At 44.6% G+C, this 19,829-nt stretch overlaps 3 protein-coding genes across 5 annotated transcripts; 2 read left to right on the top strand and 1 right to left on the bottom strand.

Annotated features, from left to right (window-relative positions):
• Positions 1–225: 225 nt before the first annotated feature.
• Positions 226–3,973, top strand: pars2 (prolyl-tRNA synthetase 2, mitochondrial). Its single transcript, XM_084164125.1, has 3 exons — positions 226–354; positions 1,419–2,020; positions 2,157–3,973. Exons 2-3 carry the CDS (start codon positions 1,442–1,444, stop codon positions 3,036–3,038), a joined length of 1,461 nt encoding a protein of 486 aa, XP_084020251.1. The 5' UTR covers positions 226–354; positions 1,419–1,441; the 3' UTR covers positions 3,039–3,973.
• A 114-nt stretch (positions 3,974–4,087) lies between these two features.
• On the top strand, positions 4,088–7,190 carry ttc4 (tetratricopeptide repeat domain 4). Its single transcript, XM_084164127.1, has 10 exons — positions 4,088–4,382; positions 4,774–4,891; positions 4,992–5,153; positions 5,274–5,351; positions 5,488–5,612; positions 5,714–5,800; positions 5,917–6,158; positions 6,373–6,457; positions 6,578–6,660; positions 6,761–7,190. The coding sequence occupies exons 1-10, from the start codon at positions 4,269–4,271 to the stop codon at positions 6,858–6,860; spliced, it is 1,194 nt and encodes a 397-aa protein (XP_084020253.1). The 5' UTR covers positions 4,088–4,268; the 3' UTR covers positions 6,861–7,190.
• ttc22 (tetratricopeptide repeat domain 22) lies at positions 6,471–11,879 on the bottom strand. Of its 3 annotated transcripts, XR_014613421.1 has the most exons (9): positions 11,557–11,879; positions 10,440–10,824; positions 10,286–10,341; positions 10,068–10,183; positions 9,794–9,912; positions 9,201–9,362; positions 8,848–9,000; positions 7,678–8,629; positions 6,471–7,594 (listed from the first exon to the last, which is right to left on the bottom strand). XR_014613421.1 is itself a non-coding variant. In XM_084164122.1 (8 exons), exons 1-8 carry the CDS (start codon positions 11,736–11,738, stop codon positions 8,096–8,098), a joined length of 1,707 nt encoding a protein of 568 aa, XP_084020248.1. In that variant the 5' UTR covers positions 11,739–11,879; the 3' UTR covers positions 7,182–8,095. The 3 variants fall into 3 exon arrangements, 2 of the variants coding, with proteins under 2 accessions (XP_084020248.1, XP_084020249.1); XM_084164122.1 differs by having other exon boundaries at positions 7,182–8,629; XM_084164123.1 differs by having other exon boundaries at positions 7,471–8,539; positions 11,557–11,878.
• Positions 11,880–19,829: the final 7,950 nt, after the last annotated feature.

Raw genomic sequence — 19,829 nt, 5'->3', positions numbered from 1 at the left:
GGAAAAGTTATGAACGACCCCAGTCCGTGTATATAAAATGTTTGATGTTCCACATTTTGGGACTCTGTTGTCTGCTTCTCTGGATGGTGCCTGTCCATAATATAATGCATCCGTTTTGAAAATATCGGTTTGGATTTTTGAAAAATTAAGACAGTTTAGCTAGCTACTCCAGCACGATAGGTGGCAGTACATAGAGGATATTTATCCACGGGGGTCGACATCCCTGTCGAAGGAGAGTACGCATGGCTCGCTAGCTAGCTTAGCTAACGTTCTTTAGCCCTGTCATGTAGCTAATAAACTTCGTATGAATCAAATACTAGCTCATCATTACGCTCACTTGGTGTCATACTCAAGGTGAGTTGCTCTCGTGCTTGCATTGCAGAGAAAACTAGCTAGCTTGTTTGCTAACAGCTAGCTAGTTAGTTATACCTGCCTGGCTAGATACATCTGAAAGGTTGTATGCATTGGTGGAATGCATCTAGCTAGCAACCGGGTACTTTCAAAGGTTACAAATAGATGACCATTGGATAATGTCATCGTTTTATGATTTATTGCATTGCCTAACACAATAAGGGTCATGCTGTTAGTTTACTTAGCTAGTTTTAAATATTTCTTGCTGACCTTGGGGTTATTTCCTCATATAATCTATTATTATACTGAACAAAAATATAAACACAACGATTTTACTGAGTTACAGTCCATACAAGGAAATCAGTCAATTGAAATAAATAAATTAGGCCCTAATCTATGGATTTCACATGACTGGGCAGGGGCGCAGCCATGAGTGGGCCCACCCACTGGGGAGCCAGGCCCAGCCAATCAGAATGAGTTTTTCCCCACAAAAAGGGCTTTATTACAGACATAAATACTCATCAGTTTCATCAGCTGTCTGGGTGGCTTGTCTCAGACAATCCCGCATGTGAAGAAGCTGGATGTGGAGTTCCATTGTCGTGTGAAGGCCGGTTGGTCGTACTGCCAACTTCTTATGGTTGATAAATGAACATTAAATTCTCTAGCAACAGCTTTGGTGGACATTCCTGCAGTCAGCAGGCCAATTGCACGCTCCCTCAACTTGACACATCTGTGGCATTGTGTTGTGTGACAAAACTGCACATTTGTGGCCTTTTATTGTCCTCAGCACAAGGTGCTGTGTAATGATCATGCTGTTTTGTCAGGTTCTTTATATGCCACACCTGTCAGGTGGATGGATTATCTTGGTAAATGAGAAATTCTCACTAACAGGGATGTAAACAACTTTGTGCACAAAATTGGAGAGAAATAAGCATTTTGTGCTTATGGAACATTTCTGGGATCTTTTATTTCAGCTCATGAAACATGGGACCAACACTTTACAAGTTGTGTTTATATTTTTGTTCAGTATATGTAAAACAAGTCCTTGATTTTTCTCATATTTCTAGGATATTGACACCAGTCTACTACAATGGAAGTCCTAATGCATCACCTTCGGCAGAGAGTCTTACCCCACCTGCCCAGAGCCTTTATCACTCCTTGTAAGAGCCATTCAAGCTGTGCTGCTGGAAATGCCCCAAAGCCAACCCCCACTGACTCCACCTCCCGACCTAGCACACACCTTCCCCTAGTCTCCCGTCTCTTCCAGCCCTCCAACCTGCGTGATCTGGGTCAGGAGAGTCGTGCTCAGGGGGAGATGACCTGCAAGAGCCAGAGACTGATGCAGCAGGCAGGTCTCATCCACCCTTCCAACCCTGGCTGTTACTACTTCCTCCCAGCCACAGTGCGCTCCATGGAGAAGCTGGTGAGGCTGATCGACCAGGAGATGCAGAGGATCGGTGGGCAGAAGCTGGACATGCCCAGCCTGTGCTCTGCGGAGCTGTGGAGACGCAGCGAGCGCTGGGACCTGATGGGAAAAGAGCTGTTCCGCCTGAGGGACCGCCACGGAGCTGAGTACTGCCTGGGCCCCACCCATGAGGAGGCAGTGACAGAGCTGCTAGCCTCCCAGGGAACCCTGTCCTACAGACAGCTGCCTCTAATGCTCTACCAGGTATAGGCTACAGTATGGCACCACATTCAACCTTATTCATTAGTTTATTCAGAGTGAGGCTTCTTTCTTCTCATCATACACTTGGGTTTATATTATAATGGTATTAAACTGATGCGTGTTTCATTTGTCTATGCAGATCACCCGCAAGTTCCGTGATGAGCCAAAGCCTCGGTTCGGGCTGCTACGGGGGCGGGAGTTCTACATGAAGGACATGTACACGTTTGATGTGAGTGAGGAGGCTGCCTACCACACGTATGAGTCTGTATGTCAGGCTTACAACCGCCTCTTCTCCCGGCTGGGCCTGCACATTGTCCAGGTCCAGGCAGACACAGGGAACATCGGAGGTAAACTCTCCCACGAGTTCCAGCTCCCAGCAGACATCGGAGAGGACAGACTACTGGTCTGTGGGAGCTGCTCCTTCTCTGCCAATGTGGAGACCATGGAACCAGGCCGGACTGACTGCCCACAGTGCCAGGCAGGCACACTGGTGGAGTCCAAGGGCATAGAGGTGGGTCATACATTCTACCTTGGCACCAAGTACTCCCACATATTCAACGCCACCTTCAACAACACCCAGAACAAGCCTGCTGTCACTGAGATGGGCTGCTTTGGGCTGGGGGTGACCCGGATCCTCGCTGCCGCCATAGAGGTGATGTCCACGGAGGAGGCTATCCACTGGCCTGGGCTGCTTGCCCCCTACCAGGTCTGTGTTCTGCCACCTAAAAGGGGCAGTAAGGTGGATGAGGTGGCTGGTTTAGCTGAGGAGCTGGCCCTCTCTCTGGGGGAGGCTTTGCCCAGCCTAAGAGGTGAGGTGGTTCTGGATGACCGTACACAGATGACCATTGGTAAGAGACTGAAGGATGCCAGTCGGCTTGGATACCCCTATGTGGTGGCAGTGGGGCAGAAGGCTACAGAGGAGACACCCAGGTTTGAGGTGATCTGTCAGCAGACTGGTGAGACTATGTTCCTCAGTAAGGATGGGCTGGTAGACCTACTCAGACGAGTGGAGACGGTCTGAGTTGGACCGTTCTTGACCAGGAACGGGACTAAACTACTGAACTCCATGGAACTCTATTGCTCCTCTGAAATGGGCATGCTTGTGGTTGGGTGGGATGATAAGCAGTAAAGAGGCTACTAAGACAAATCTAAGTCTGATGCAAACTGAGCTGGACTGAACTGAAATCTATTATTACACTGAGATGAACATGCATGTCTGGGGTAGGGAGGAAGTAGCCCTTGATCATGACTCTCAGTTCCATTACATTACACATAAGTAATTGGACGAAGGCGTCTTCTGTACGAGGGAATTTTGTTAAGATCCGCAACGCTCCGTCTGAACATTAACACGGATCGCTTGCGGTACGGTTTTGGAAGCATAAGGACCTTAGCTTTCATATCAGCGAGGAAAAAATAAATAAATGAATAAAGGTTAAATTGATACACACCTTTTATAGGGTTAGGGTTCCCACACGGCCATCTCTCCATGTTACAGTGCTTGTTTACGGAAGACAGAGTGGACTACCTGTGCTAATTAGCTATCTGCATCTCCGAACACCTGTGTGTAAATGGAAGATGGACGCCACAAACGTGTTGTCACTGAAAAATACTGTCATCTGCAACTATTAAAACTGTTTAAGACTGTACAGTAAGTGTGTATTATGCATTTGTGAAAATATTTTTTTGATGTGATATGAAAGTAGAGGGATTTAGGTTTCTAGAACCGTACCGCAATTGAGAATCGATTCACATTTATATAGAGTATTTGGCTGTTTAGGCTTCCAGAGCCAATTCTCCCTTTAAACGGAACATGTGTAAGGTCCTTGGACTAAGAAGTATTAGGCTCATTTAGTCCAATATTGAGCCAGGGTGGAAGAGGATCAATAATTTTTCTCAAATTACTTTGGTTCATTAGCCATGTGTGATGTCTGTCATTAAAAATCAATAGACATTTTTATTTATTATTGCCTTCTATCAATGTTTCATCCGGACTCGGTCAGATACAGACACACGAGTCAGATACACGCATTGCAGCGGAACTATTGAATCAAAGCTCTGACCGTTCCCCCTACGGAAGCATTTTAATGTTGCACCGCAACATTCACGTGTAAACAACTTGTATGATTTTGTTCTACATAGTTTATTTATGTAGACATATTGTCATACGTGTCGCTTCAGTAGTCAATACTAAGAAATCGTAATTTAGCAACTAGTTTAATCTTCAAATCTATCCACCTTATTTGGAGTGAATATGGCTTCACTATCACAACAGAGCGATGATAGCGACGATGGCATGGACGACTTTATGGAGAAATTCAAGAAAGAGAAATATAGCAACGCCTTTTCCGAGAAGAACTGGGAAGAGGTAGTAAAGACGTAGCTAGCTACATCTCTACACAAACGACTGATATAGCACTGACAGTCATCAGTCATTACTCTCACTGTCAGTATCATTGGAGTGACGGCTAACTAACGTTAGCTAGATATGACTGGTTAGCTATCTGTGGATGGGCGCTAACGACAAATGTTAGCTAGCTAGAATACTATTAAAGATTTGTTTAAATGGCTAAACCATTTTGATATTAAACACAGTTTTCTTTACAATTTGTGATACTGCCAGTCTCATTGATTGGCTAGTTATGTTAGTTACTGGCACTCGGCTATGCCCAGAACTGTCCCCTTGCCTTGGGTTCCAGAGGCCACAGGCTTTACTACCTATCCCATTCATTGCACTCATTCATTCCACTGTCTTGTAGGAGTTCAATAAGGTGCCTATGTTCATGAAGACAGCCCCAGACGAGATTGACCCCATGAAACACCCGGAGCTGGCTGCTATTCAGTCCATCATCCACGACGATGACAGACCACTAGAGGGTATGGCAGCCGTTACTGTACTTTTTGTCCACTCCTGATGAGGGGATTGGCTATCCCAACCAAACCCAGAGTCAATGGTTGTTTCCTTATTTCTACTCAGAGCAAGCCGAGAGCCTGAAAGATGAGGGGAACGACTACTTCAAAGAGAAGAACTACAAGAAAGCTATAGTGTCCTACACAGCTGGACTGAAGAAGAACTGCAGTGACTCTAATGTCAATGCCATCCTGCTCACTAACCGAGCAGCAGCACAATTCCACCTGGGTACAGACCTGTTCTTAGAACTTACCCATCAGTAGATCTCATGATATTGGTCTGTGAGTCTTCCAAAACTTGGTCTGGAATGTTTGTTGCAGTCACTCACTCTCTCCTCTTGCCTTGCAGGTAACATGCGCTCTGCACTGAATGATTCTGTCGCTGCAAAGAAGTTTAAACCAGACCACCTCAAAGCATTAATCAGAGGTTTGTCCATAGAATAAACATCACATTTGACTATTCTACCAGAAGACACATCTAGACACTACACATTTGCTATGAGACAAATGCTGTATGCATGACTCCTCTCTCATCCTCCTGCTGTGTGACTGTGTCTGTGCAGGTGCCTCGTGTTGCATGGAGCTGAAAAAATATACAGATGCCCTGCAGTGGTGTGAGGAGGGGCTCAAGCTGCAGCCCACAGACAAGAAGTTACTGGAGCTGAGAGCTACAGCAGACAAACATAAGGTATATTACAGGCCTTAATATGGCCTTGTCTCCTTTCCATTGTGTAGTCCAGTCCATATTTGAGATGAACCTATGCTGAAATTGTTGTATTTATGGTTTAGAGAGCAGCAGAGAGAGATGCAAGGAAAACAAAGGTCAAAGAAAAGAAGGAGCTCAATGAGAGAGAGGCTCTGCTGGCTGCTATAAAGGTGAGCGAGATCATAGTCACATGACCTGCATCCAACCTCATGATTCCTTTACAAGGAGGGTTGACGAAGGAACTGCCGCATGGCAATACATAGTTTTTATGACACGTGCTTTACAGGAGCGTGGCATCAAGTTACTGAAGCCTAAGCAGCGTCCTAAGCGCAGCTCTGACAGTGAGGATGATGATGGAGGCTCCTCTAGAGCCATGGCAGGCCTGGACCTGGACGGTCTGTGTTCTGCGGAGGCCACAGGGGCAAAGGTGTTCCTGGATGAACAGGGTGTCATGCATTGGCCAGTCCTATTCCTGTACCCCGAACACCAACAAACAGACTTCATCTCAGCCTTCAGCGAGTCCTCCAGGTATGATTATCTCTCCTCTCTCACTCTCTCCCTAAACAGAATGTGGGGTTGGAAGGGTCTACATAAAATCAGACAGTATTTTGTTTTGTAGGTTTGTAGATCCTAGAAGTCATCCAACCCAATACTCTACAAGATGTCTAAAGTAGACCAATGTTGCATTGCTAATGACCAATAACACTCAAAATAATACTGAACATAACATTTGATTTTTTAGCTTCCTAGATCACCTGACTCTCATGTTTGGAGAGGAACTCCCACCTTGGGACACTAACAGGAAGTACTCTCCACAAAACCTTCAGGTCAGTACTTTTTACTTTGATTTATTGGTTTCATTGAACAGTTTTGGGGTTATATACTGTATCTCTGAAATTGTGTTTTCCTTAGTTGGTTTTGACTTTTTTACCATTCTGACTCCTTAGCTGTTCTTTGAAGACCACGAGAAAGAGTCCTTACATCAAGTCAACCCAGAGACGCCTCTCCTTAAAATCCTTCAGCATAAAAGGTACAGAATGTATTTTTCTCACCCAGTTGTTTGAACTCACTTGTATAATGTGACTTGCTAATTGCTTTCTCATGGCTGATCTTTCCTGCTTTTTTGACAGGTGTTTTGTAAAGGCAGGAACTCCCAGCTTTGTCATTCTGGTAAAGGGGTCGCCGTTCTGCGGGAAGTTCTTATCAGAAAGAAAAACACATAGACTGTAATGACACTCTTCATTAATCAGCCTAGACCTGTCAATATCACAGACTACTGGTATGAACTCTATCCCACCAACGAGAAAGGACTGCACTCCTCTCCACTCCCTGCCCAAAGTAAATGGAAAAGTGTAGATTTTGTTTGTTATGAATGGGAACCGTTACATTGTTCCAGATATCTCCAGCATGCTCTGTGATTGGCAAGATTGCAGTGTTCATAAACTGTTCATACTGTATCTATAGATCAAATTGTATATGCGTGTCAATTTGGGAAGCTGTCATAAAATGTTATAATTAAGACACCATGTCACTATTACTAAAAGGCCTTACAACAAAATATTGGCATTTGTTTGTAATTTCCTTTTCACTGTCTCAACAACATAACATACTATGTATCGTAAAAGCCAAACCAACCCATATGTTGCACATATAGTTGACAAGACTCAGTCTGACCAAACCAGCTTTTCTTGCCCTGTAAGAGCATTCTCCAGCTGCTTGTGTGTTACAGTGCACCATAGCCCCCAAGCCGCATTACTCAATAACCAGGCTGGCTTTATGAAGATACTCTTGTTTCTTCCTCATAACAGGATTACACGGAGGGTTGAGTAATAATCAAGTTGAATTCTCATGGAAATATTTATTTTTAGGTCTGTAAAAACCCCTGGGACAGGATAAATCAATAAGCTTTAGAACAGCGTTTCCCAAACTCGGGACCCCAAGGGGTGCACATTTTGTTTTTTGCCCTAGCACTACACAGCTGATTCAAATAGTCAACTAATCATCACATTTTTTGAATTAGCTGTGTAGTGCTAGGGCAAAAACGTGCCGAGGACTGTGTTTTGGAAACACTGATTTAGAATTATCACCATTGTTGGGAAGGTTTGGTTCATCATTCAAATGTTAGGTGTGTCCTCATTGCTTCCTGAATGTCTCAGATGTAATCAGCAGTTTATTTGTGTCTTATATAAACTCCTTGGATGACTGATGCACATTCAGTTTGTGGGTTGATTCAAGCAAGACAAAATAGGCAGAAACAGGGGTTCCAAAAAAGCAGTTGTGCACAGATGTATTTTACCATTTCACTTTAGAACATGGCATGATTAGTACAAAGTCTTTTGACACAAGGCAAGCTCTTCATTGGAAGTACTTCTTCCTGTCATACTGGGAACACTGTAAAGAAAAATAACCTGGCAGTTCAATCAGCACTTGATCTTTCGTAGTTCTCCATCGACATCAGACACCCCTCACATGGACATAGACTTGGCAAGTGGTCTCTTCCTGGCTGGTCGGTTGGGCTGCACAGTCTCCAGAAGCCTCCTGACCAGCTCTAGCCTGCCCCTGCTGATCAGAGCCCTGGAGAGCTCCGTCACCTCCCCGTTGTGTGCCCTGCACAGGCTTCTCAGCTCAGCCTTCACCGCGTCCTCCGGGTACCTCTCCTGGGCCCTCCGCACCCACACCTCCAGCTGGGTGATGGCTGTGTCGGGGTCGGGGCCACTCTGGGTGAACAGCCCCAGCAGGGCCTCCAGGAGGCAGCGTAGAGCCGTGGTGTCCCTGCTGCCAGGCCGCTCCAGATTCAGGGCCCTCTTGAAGCAGTCGGCTGCATTCTGCTCCTCGCCCTTCAGCAGCAGACAGCGCCCCCGGAGGAGGTGGAGGTCCGGGAGGCTGTCACCCAGGTCACACTGCAGGGCCTGAGAGAGGGACACCAGGGCTCTGTTCAACGCCCCTTCATCCACAAGCAGGCTCTCCTGAAGGGCATCCACACCCATGTAGTAATACACCTGGTAAGTGACACAATGTATTATAATGTGTTGTGATAAACCTGTAGTGACACATTACTGTATGAATATCACTAGATATTCTGTTTTTCTTGCCAAGTAACTGTTGATCTTTCACTCACATGCACAGGCCTTATTTCCACATCCCCGATGTGACTGCTGTCAAAGTGCTTGCAGTGTCTTGTCAAACAGCAGAGAGAGTAACACCCATCCCCACTCACCTGTCCCATCTCCAGGTGTGTGCGTAGACAGGGGCGAACACTCAGCACCCTCTCCAGGTCTGCCTTGGCCTCAGTCAGGCGACGTCTGTCAGGGAGCCCACCCTGTCCCTGTTTAGCACTCTCAAGATCCCTCACGTAGGCCATCACATTGATCTGAGAATAAAACCATGTCCATTTATGTAAATGTTGTGTGTATTCTGTGATTGTCATGTAAGTCCATCCCTGCGAGTGTTTAGATTTACTATTTGGTTTAGTATTAACATTATTGAAGTGACATTTGATATTACAATAGTGTTGAGTGTTAAATTGAGTTGAACATTGTGTTTAGACGTGTTAGGGTTACTGTAGTGTACCTTGGCACGGGTGCAATAGGCCTGCCAGTTGAGTTCAGGGTCAGGCAGCACATTGAGGGCCATGTTACAGATCCCTGTAGACATCTCATGTTTCCCCAGCAGATAGAACACCTTGGCCAGCCAGTTCAGGATGAACGCATCGTCTGCAGCTAGTTTTATGGCCTGCAGGGGACAGTCAATATTACATTCTGTTTTACAGTAACCTGAAAAATGAGAGGGCTATGCTCTGACAGGTGCAGAACAACCTATCACCCTGCATAAAGGCTTACGAGAAGTTTTCAACCCGCAGACGAACTGAGGGCAGATACGGTAGTAGACTATAACTCTTCTTGAGCTGGCGCCAAGTTTATAGCCCTTTATACAGTAGGTGATAAGGAAGCAGACATGTCAGCTAATCGTTATGCAAAAGTTCATGATACACTGTGTCATCTGGATGCCTCTGACAGCTGTTAAGGATAAGATGCCAATAAGCAGTCGGAGAGTAAAAGCAAGAGAAAAGTCCCTAGGGCTTTGCTATGGCTTTACTGCTTGTTCTAGTGCGGTTCAGCACTCAAAGTTGGTAAGTCCCACTTTTCTGTGAGTGTTGTACATACAGTTCCGAAGCAGGACAGGGGGTCAGAATCGGAGTAGCCACAGTCGTGTACAGACATGGGCACAGTGGAGAATTCTTCTTTCCTCTCTAACATGATGCCTATGTAGCACCAGGATAGTGCTGTGTAGGAGAGGGGGTCAGGTAGAAACATACTGAATGATTAATCAATACATGTAGGACAGTAAGACACAGCACTGATCTTGTGGGTTCAGATGGAGAGAGAGAGCAATAATAATTTGTTAATTTTTCCCCTTCCTTTCTTCCTTCATGTGTACCTTTGTGATGTGTTTTCTCTGACTTCAGGGTCTCTGTGAACAGCTTCAGTCCCTTGTTGTAGTGAGACAGTCTGGAGTACTCAGAGTCCGCCTTGTTCTTTACAATATCATGTAGTCTACAATAAAATATCAATTTGCTTTACATTGTTCTTACACATGAGCTTGGTGATATTATTTTCCAATTTATTTTCTATGAAAAGATTTGAAACATTCAAGACCTTATATAGATTGTTGCCATTTTGAAATACCAGCTTCTCTTTTCTTCTGTAGGTATCTAAAAAAAAAAAAAGCAACATTAACCTTTACAAAATCAATATATTACTGTAGATGTGAAATTACATTATTTGTAAATAATCTAACATGAGATCTCACCAGCTGTCCCCCGTAGTCCAGAGCTCTGTTGTACAGGGTCAGAGAAACGGTCAGTTTTTCCCTCTGGTCCTCCTCTCTGTCCAGCTCTATGTCATAAGGATGAGCATAGGCCTGCTCTGCCAGGCACCGGGCCGCAGAAAGCCTGGACTCCGCCTGACCTGCCTGCCCAGCCTCCAGACCCATGAGCTGGGACACCTTCTCCACACACTCCCCTGCATCCAGCTCCCTCTGGAGGTGGTCGTACACGTAGCCAAGGTTGGCCCAAGCGTTCAGGTTCCCCGGGTCTTCTTTACAGATGCTCATGAAGGTCTCCTCGGCCTGCTCCAGCTGGTCCAGATGGAAGGCCAGGAGACCCAGGAGGTTACGGACACCATACTGGAGGTACCTGTAATGTTTTGAAAAAAATAGTCCAGGCCATGTATTATTCATAGTACCAGCTAAAGGGAAATTAGAATTCCAGTTCCATGTTTTACTCCAGCACCATTTGAGCTACCTAGCTAGTGAGCAACAATGTAACTGCCAAAATAATGGAAACGCTTGAGTTAAATTAGGGATACAAAGTATATTGAAAGCAGGTGCTTCCACACAGGTGTGGTTCCTGAGTTAATTAAGCAATTAACATCACATGATGCTTAGGGTCATGTATAAAAATTCTGAGCAGGCCATTATTTTGGCTACCATGGCTATGCCCCCATCCACAGGTACAAATGGTCAATTAATAGTTTTAATGAGCATGAAAATGATGTAAACCATATGCCATGGCCGTCTCAGTCACCAGAGCTCAACCTAATTGAACACTTATGGGAGATTCTGGAGCGGCGCTTGAGACAGCGTTTTTCCACCACCATCAACAAAACACCAAATAATGAAATGTATTGTGGAAGAATGGTGCCGCATCCCTCCAATATAGTTCCAGACACTTGTAGAATCTATGCCAAGGTGCATTGAAGCTATTCTAGCTCATGGTTGCCCAACGCCCTATTAAGACACTTCATGTTGGTGTTTCCTTTATTTTGGCAGTTACCTGTATGCACACCCATGATTTCAGTAAAGTTCAATTAACAATATCAGACATCCCAAACTCCATTCTTATAACCATAAGATAATGTTACAATACCCAGCTTCAGCCTCCAGCTCAGCCCCAAGAGAGTCCACCTTTAGCTGGGTGTCCCTCCTCCGCAGCTCCCCCGGTCCACTGGGCTCATGGTTCAGGTTGAGGTCCAGGTGGAAGTGACCTGGGATGTACTTCATGCTATCAATGAGGGACTCAATGTCCTCCTCTGTGTTGCCTTCCTCCATGTCTTCCTCCTGTTTATTAATCGCCTATTTAACCAGGTAATTCATTCTCTTTTTTTCAATAACTACCTGAGACTCATATGTCCCCATACACTAATGCTGACTGTCAGTCAACTAACTGGCTGGCTGTTTTCCTCTTCCTCCAGAGGCAGACTGGTAATACAGGTTAGGTTAGGGACTAGGGAGGGGAAGGAGTAAGAAATCTCCCATTCTGGCCTAGCTGGCTACCTCCCTCTCCATTCTTCTCATTTGAATAGTACATTTGAATGTGACTGAACATTCATGACCCCCTTTTTTGTGTATCTCTTTATGATACAATACATGGAGATGTGGATTTTGAATATCTGACTGATAATCAGTAGGGCTATGGTCTTATTTTATGGCTCACGTGTCAGCTTTGGGTTTTTACAGACTAGGAGAGTGGGTTATTACTTTAGACAGGTGTCACAACAACAGTGGGGTAGGTTGACTTCGTATCTTCTTGACTTTCACTCAACCTTTTAAAGTTTTACAAGGTGCTTACATCAGCTTTCTTCTTGCCTGAACATGACAGAACATTATTCAGAGAGAGAGAGAGACTGACTGACTGACTGACTGACTGACTGACTGACTGACTCACTCACTCACTCACTCACTCTTGGCCCTAGCTCCTGACTGGACTGCAGCTCTGCGAATGTATTCTGTTGGATTTTCCATCACCGCAGCACTGTTTTTCCTCTTCTCTATCCCTGGCTTATTCAACATCCCTCCTACACGCATTAAAAAAGCAGTGGTGTGTACTTATTTTCATTAATTACAACCCTCATTTAGAGAATTTTTTTTTTTATGGTACCACCAGTTGTTTTTTCAACCCTTTAAGTGTTTGGCCTCTTATCACCACCAGAGGGTGGACATGCATTGTATTGTATGACAAACGGATATTGAAAGTGTTGTGTACAGACACCACACTGTTTATGGAGAGGGAACATTTAATTTATTATGGTGTTGAATTAAAGTTGACTGATATTTCTTTGATAAAAGCTCAAGCATTTCCTATGGTGATGGATAACAGTTAAGTAATATCTCATCTTCACAAATGATCACAAAATAGTTCAGAATATATTTGGGCTGTATGTGCTTTATGAGCTGTGATCTTAGTGAACCAATTACCCTTAACTTGAATAGCCTATAGCATAGAGTTTCACCCAAGTTCGTTATGTGTCTGATCATTTTGACAGCTTGTGTTTTAGTTGGCTAAGGAAGTCGTCTACAGTCTAGACATCAAACATCCATCTAAAATGACGTCTGATTCCTGGGCCAGACTACTAATGTGTCAGAATGATAATGTCTATCATTCAATCTCTATACTGAAAAACATACTTGTGGAGTACTTGATCAGACATCATATTTTACTTCCTCTGGATATTGAGGTAATAGACCCAGTGCTCTTAAATTGAGTTAAATGAAGAGGCCAAGGTTTATAGTATGCTAACAGACATCCCATCAGAGCACCCTTCTCTCCTAGTCAGACATTTGATCAGTAGGCTACACAGACAGACCAACAAATGGTTGGAGTTCTGTTCACCTGAGCTAGAACATTTTATTCCATTGTGTGAATTTTCCTAAATTACTTTAACAGGAGGGAAACCACCATTGTGCTGTCTGCAGCTGTTTGGTGATGTCATCAGTCCGGGACAAGGGCCAGGGAGAACACCAAGGTGAGTGTTGACAGAGAGGATGAGGGGGAAGGAGGGAAAAGGGGAAGGAGAGGAAAATCTGTGCATGAAGTCAGTTTGTTCCTTACTCTCAGTCTGTCATGTAACCTGACAGAGAGTCAGGGTTTCATGGGGTTTCATTTGTGCGTGGTAGTTATCTTCTGTAGTTGATCTGTTGTCTGTCTGTTGAACACATTTGTTGTACATGAAGTCATCTCTGTTCCTTATTCAATCTCAGTCTGCCACGTAATCTGACAGAGTCAGAGCGTTTTCTTGGGTGTCTCTGTGTGTGCTGCAACTAGATGTAGTAGCTGTTAGAAGAGTCTGTTCTACAGTATAATATGTTGTTGTAAAACCTCTAGGGTACAGCTGTTAAGTGGGTAGTTATATATATGATTTTGTGCGGGGGTGGTGTTGAATTATGAATATTTTCACATTACTCCGCCAACTGTTGCCATGGTATTCCCTCTTCCTCAGGTGCCAGTGCATACTTACATAATATAAACATTGGAGAGATGTTAACCCCGAATCATCCTCTAAGATACTTTCCCAGTTTTGGAGGATTATGATGTGTGTCCTACATATTGTAAATGTTAAAGGTTTGGTGTTGGGAAACTAAGCCCCAGTTAGCCCAGTTATTAATCGTCTTAACGAGGTCTGTCCTGACTCCTGACACACACACACACACACACACACACACACACACACACACACACACACACACACACACACACACTCTTCCTGTTGAGGAGATATAATGGCATGTCTGCTCCATGTGTGACATAAGTCACTGTGATCTCATCTGGCATTCATATACAGCGCATTCGGAAAGTATTCAGAAGCCTTCTCTTTTGTATAAATGTTTGGACATTTATTACAAATAAAAAACAGAAATACCTTACTTACATAAGTATTCAGACCCTTTGCTATGAGACTCGAAATTAAGTTCAGGTGCATCCTGTTTTCATTGATCAACCTTGAGATGTTTCTACAACTTGATTGGAGTCCACCTGTGGTAAATTAAATTGATTGGGCATGATTTGGAAAGGCACACACCGGTCTATATAAGGTCCCACAGTTGACAGTGCATGTCAGAGCAAAAACCAAGCCATGAGGTTGAAGGAATAGAGCTCCGAGACATGATTGTGTCGAGGCACAGATCTGGGGAAGGGTACCAAAAAAAGTCTGCAGCATTGAAGGTCCCCAAGAACACAGTGGCCTCCATCATTCTTAAATGGAAGAAGTTTGGAACCACCAAGACTCTTCCTAGAGCTGGCCGCCCGGCCAAACTAAGCAATCGGGGGAGAAGGGCCTTGGTCAGGGAGGTTACCAAGAACCCAATGGTCACTCTGACAGAGCTCCAGAGTTCCTCTGTGGAGATGGGAGCACAAGATTCTCTGGTCTGATGAAACCAAGATTGAACTCTTTGGCCTGAATGCCAAGTGTCACGTCTGGAGGAAACCTGGCACCATCCCTACGGTGAAGCATGGTGGTGGCAGCATCATGCTGTGAGGATGTTTTTCAGCGGCAGGGACTGGGAGAGTAGTCAGGATCGAGGGAAAGAAGAACGAAGCAAAGTACAGAGAGATCCTTGATGAAAATCTGCTCCAGAGCGCTCAGGACCTCAAATAACCTGAAATATGACATTTCCATGAGTATTCAAATCAAATCAAATCAAATGTTTTTTGTCACATGCGCCGAATACAACAGGTATACAACCTTACCGTGAAATGCTTACTTACAAGCCCTTAACCAACAATGCAGTTCAAGAAATTGTAATGGTGGGCACCAGGCTGCCCACCATTACGCACACCTGTCACCATCGTTAAGCACATCAATGCTTCATTGGACTCACCTGAACTTCATCACTGCTTGGTTACCTCTCCTATATCTGTCTGTTCCTCAGTTTGATCCCCGTGTCTGCATTAATGTTGTTTCGTTTCCGTTGTCCAGACGCTGTCTGTGTTTTGTTCCTGTCTGTTTTTTTCATTAAATGTTCACTCCCTGTACTTGCTTCTCGTCTCCCAGCGTCTGTACTTACAGAAAAAGAGTTAAGAAAATATTTACTAAATAAACTAAAGTAAAAAATAAAATAAAAAATAACAATAACGAGGCTATATACAGGGGGTACCGGCACCGGGGGGGGGGGGGGGGGGGGAATCAATGTAAATAGTCCCGGTGGCCATTTGATTAATTTTGTTCGACAGTCTTATGGCTTGGGGGTAGAAGCCTTTTGGACCTAGACTTGGCGGTCCGGTACCGCTTGCCGGTCTTTGACAATTTTTTGGGCCTTCCTCTGACACCGCCTAGTATATAGGTCCTAGATGGCAGGAAGCTTGGCCCCAGTGATGTACTGGGCCGTACGCACTACCCTCTGTTGCGCCTTACGGTCGGGTGCCGAGCAGTTGCCATACCAGGCAGTGATGCAACCGGTCAGGATGCTCTCGATGGTACAGCTGTATAACTTTTTGAGGATCTGGGTACCCCTGCCAAATCTTTTCAGTCTCCTGAGGGGGAAAAGGTGTTGTCGTGCCCTCTTCACGACTGACTTGGTGTGTTTGAACCATGATAGTTTGTTGGTGATGTGGACACCAAGGAACTTGAAACTCTCGACCCGCTCCACTACAGCCCCGTTGATGTGAATGGGGGCGTGTTCGGCCCTCCTTTTCCTGTAGTCCTCGATCAGCTCTTTTGTCTTGCTCACGTTGAGGGAGAGGTTGTTGTCCTGGCACCACACTGCCAGGTCTCTGACTCCTCCCTATAGGCGGTTTCATCGTTGTCGGTGATCAGGCTTACCACTGTTGTGTCGTCAGCAAACTTAATGATGGTGTTGGAGTCGTGCTTGGCCACGCAGTCGTGGGTGAACAGGGAGTACAGGAGGGGACTAAGCATGCACCCCTGAGGGGCCCCCGTGTTGAGGATCAGCGTGGCAGATGTTGTTGTTGCCTACCCTTTTGGCAAACTCCAAGCGGGCTGTCATGTGCCTTTTACTGAGGAGTGGCTTCCGTCTGGCCACTCTACCATAAAGGCCTGATTGGTGGAGTGCTGCAGAGATGGCTGTCCTTCTGGAAGTGTCTCCCATCTCCACAGAGGAACTCTAGAGCTCTGTCAGAGTGCCCATCAGGTTCTTGGTCACCTCCCTGACCAAGGCCCTTCTCCCCCAATTGCTCAGTTTGGCCGGGTGGCCAGCTCTAAGGTCTTGGTGGTTCCAAACTTCTTCCATTTAAGAATGATGGAGGCCACTGTGTTCTTGGGGACCTTCAATGCTGCAGAAATGTTCTGGTACTCTTCCCCCACAGATCTGTACCTCGACACAGTCCTGTCTCTGAGCTCTACGGACAATTCCTTCAACCTCATGACTTGGTTTTTGCTCTGACATGCACTGTCAACTGTGGGACCTTATATAGACAGGTGTGTGCCTTTCCAAATCATGTCCAATCAATTGAATTTACCATCGGTGGACTTCAATCAAGTTGTAGAAACATCTCAAGGATGATCAATGGAAACCGTATGCAGCTGAGCTCAAGTTCGAGTCTCATAGCAAAGGGTCTGAATACTTCTGTAAATAAGGTATTTCAGTTTTTTTATTTGTAATAAATGCGCAACAATTTCTAAAAACCTGTTTTTGCTTTGTCATTATGGGGTATTGTGTGTAGATTGCTGAGGAAAATGTTTTATTTAATCCATTTTAGAATAAGGCTGTGACGCAACAAAATGTGGAAAAAGTCAAGGGGTCTGAATACTTTCCAAAGGCACTATATTATTATATATATTTTTTGCCTGTTTTGTATGTTATTTTGGTATTAATACGTGTCACATATCAGTTTGCAAACAATGTAAAAATATATATATAATTGAGTTAGTATAGCCGCATACAAACATGGTCTCTTTTTTGCTTTCTTGGGTAAGGCAACTCCAAAATGCAGGTGTTTCAGCCTAGCTCAGTGCTTTCTGTGTTGGTGGGGCAGCCAGCAGAAAATATAGAGTGTAGGGGTTGGTAATGTTCTCTAGTTGCGCTGTGATTGGCTCAGTGTTCTGTCACTCATGGGGACACCGCAGAATCTACGGGGAGAGCTCGAAAATTAAAGTGCCTTGGGTGCTGCCGTAGATTTACATTAGAAGTGCCCATCCAAGAAGGCTCAAGGTCATTGGCCACAGATAAAATTACCTCAAATCACGTTATATCTACCACAGCTTTGATTGGACTGATCATGTCAACATCATACTTTCAAAATCTTAGCTAGCAAGCTAGACAAGCAGTCATCATCATGAATCAAGTCGACAATCTACTGGCAAATCCTTTTCAATCCTTGTCATATGAAGATAAATTATAAATAAAACGTGTCAGTGCTCATCGGCCATTGGACATAAACATTACACAACAAGTTGGAAATCGCAAATTCAACAATGCATGGTTTGGAAGGAATCAGTGGCTAACTGCAAGCGTTGCAAAGCAATCACTAGCCTGCTATTGAGTGGAATGGGTGTGTGGTCCAAGTCTGGGTTTAAGGGTCTCTTTTCCAAGCTTAAAATGATAAACATTCACATGCAACACCATGGGCCAGAAAGGTTTGAATACATTGGCTATGCTGTCAATCCAGCACGACTTCTGCCGCGTTCAAAACAACTGGAAACTTGGAACTGGGAAATCTCAGACATCAGTGAGTTCAAGACAACTGGGAACTCTGAAAAAAAGAGCTCCGACTGGGAAAATACATTTTGAATGGTCATCCAACTCGGAATTCCAAGTCGGGAACTCGGTCCTCTTTCTAGAGCTCCAACCTGAAGATCACTGACGTCATGATTCATTTTATTTATTTTTTGTTCCCAGTTGTCTTGAAAGCACCATAAATCCAGTGAATGCCAGACTTTGATTACAGAATTTGACCACAACAAGAACCGCCGTGCCACCTTCCTGTTCAAGTGAGCACAGCACAACAAGGTGAGTCCAAAAATGTATTGTATGCTGCTGCATAAATAATGTAATATGCCAGGGAGATTTGTATACTGTAGCTAAGAAGGTAATACTAAGTGTATGTTGTGTAGTAAGCTGTTAGTAGCCCACATGCCTCACCCTAATAATTTGGTCCCTTTCCCCCTCATAATTTAGCCTACTGTTCTGACTTGGTGGTGCACATGTAGCCTATAGCCTGTTTTAGAGCAATGTAATCTTTGAATATTGTAAGAGCTTTGTCTGCTTATATGCCCCCTTTATTTACCCTAAGGTTCTGACTTGGTTTACAGGGAGAATACTGTAAAAACGGCGCCACTGACGGTATAGAGCTCAAGTGGTGTGAAGTAATCTGGTCAGCAGCTGTGTGTGTGTGTGTGTGTGTGTGTGTGTTTGTGAGTGTGCACATTCTTCTTATTATGTTGTAGGTGTGATTTGATGGTCTGATACAGCAGTATAGTATATCAGATGGTGTGCAGTAAAAGATCAAACAAATTAATGACTGTCTCATCCAGTCTTAAATGACATAGACGTCTGTCCCACTAGATTACTCTGATTAGACCCCTGATCGCTCTTTCCACCACCTCCAGCTTGGCGGCACTCTGAGTGTGGAGAGAGCTTTTCTCTGATTGTGCTGTCACGGAACATGACTCTTCTGTGAGAAAGATGCATCAACATCAGCCAAGTAAGCAGAAGGCTTCGAAATAGGCTATTACGTCGTTGTTCAAGTGTTCTATTATTTGTGTCCAGTTGGAAAGGAGTGGTGCGTTTCACATCAGCACTATTACGGTAGGCGTATAGGGATATTACAGTACTTACCGAAGGCAAGTTGTGTGCTCACATTCAGTTTTCCCCTCTGCAGCTGTCGCTGTCATCATGCAGGTGGAATATGCGTTTCGATGCGTGGCTTGTCGGGTTTACGTCCAGCTCTCCGTTGTGTATTTCATGCATAGGCCTACACTAGTCTAATCTAGAAAGGACTATTCTATATTGAGAAGCAAAACCACTCGTTTCGACTCAGAGAAATGTAGGCTATTCTTTCATAGGCTTCTGCGACTGTTTTTTTTTTTTCTGAGGAAGATTCACATTATATGGATGCACCTCCACCGAGAGACAGTGGATAACCCTCCAGTGCGAATTTAACATAACATAGACCAGTGAATGTGTATTTATTTCGGCTGATGACTGCATCATCTCAATAGGTTGTAACAGCGCACTAACTTCACAGCATCGACGGTGTTTGCACTGGTACAGGGTTGTTTTCTACATCCATGTCCTCAACAGGACCATAGTATAGGATTGTTTCTCAATGTTCTGCATGGTGATAAAACTAAAAGGACCTAGTGCATTCTTTAGCCTATTATCTCTCTGGCGCATCGATTGGAGGAGAGTTGCGTAGGATGCCAGACGTTGCAATTAAAGGTTGCTGTTATTGCAGTTTGACAGACA

The sequence above is a fragment of the Coregonus lavaretus genome, assembly GCF_964263955.1.
Source record: "Coregonus lavaretus genome assembly, chromosome: 6".
NCBI classification, from domain to species: Eukaryota; Metazoa; Chordata; class Actinopteri; order Salmoniformes; family Salmonidae; genus Coregonus; species Coregonus lavaretus.
Note: the sequence above shows the minus strand (reverse complement) of the source record. Positions and strands in the feature narration are given on the sequence as shown.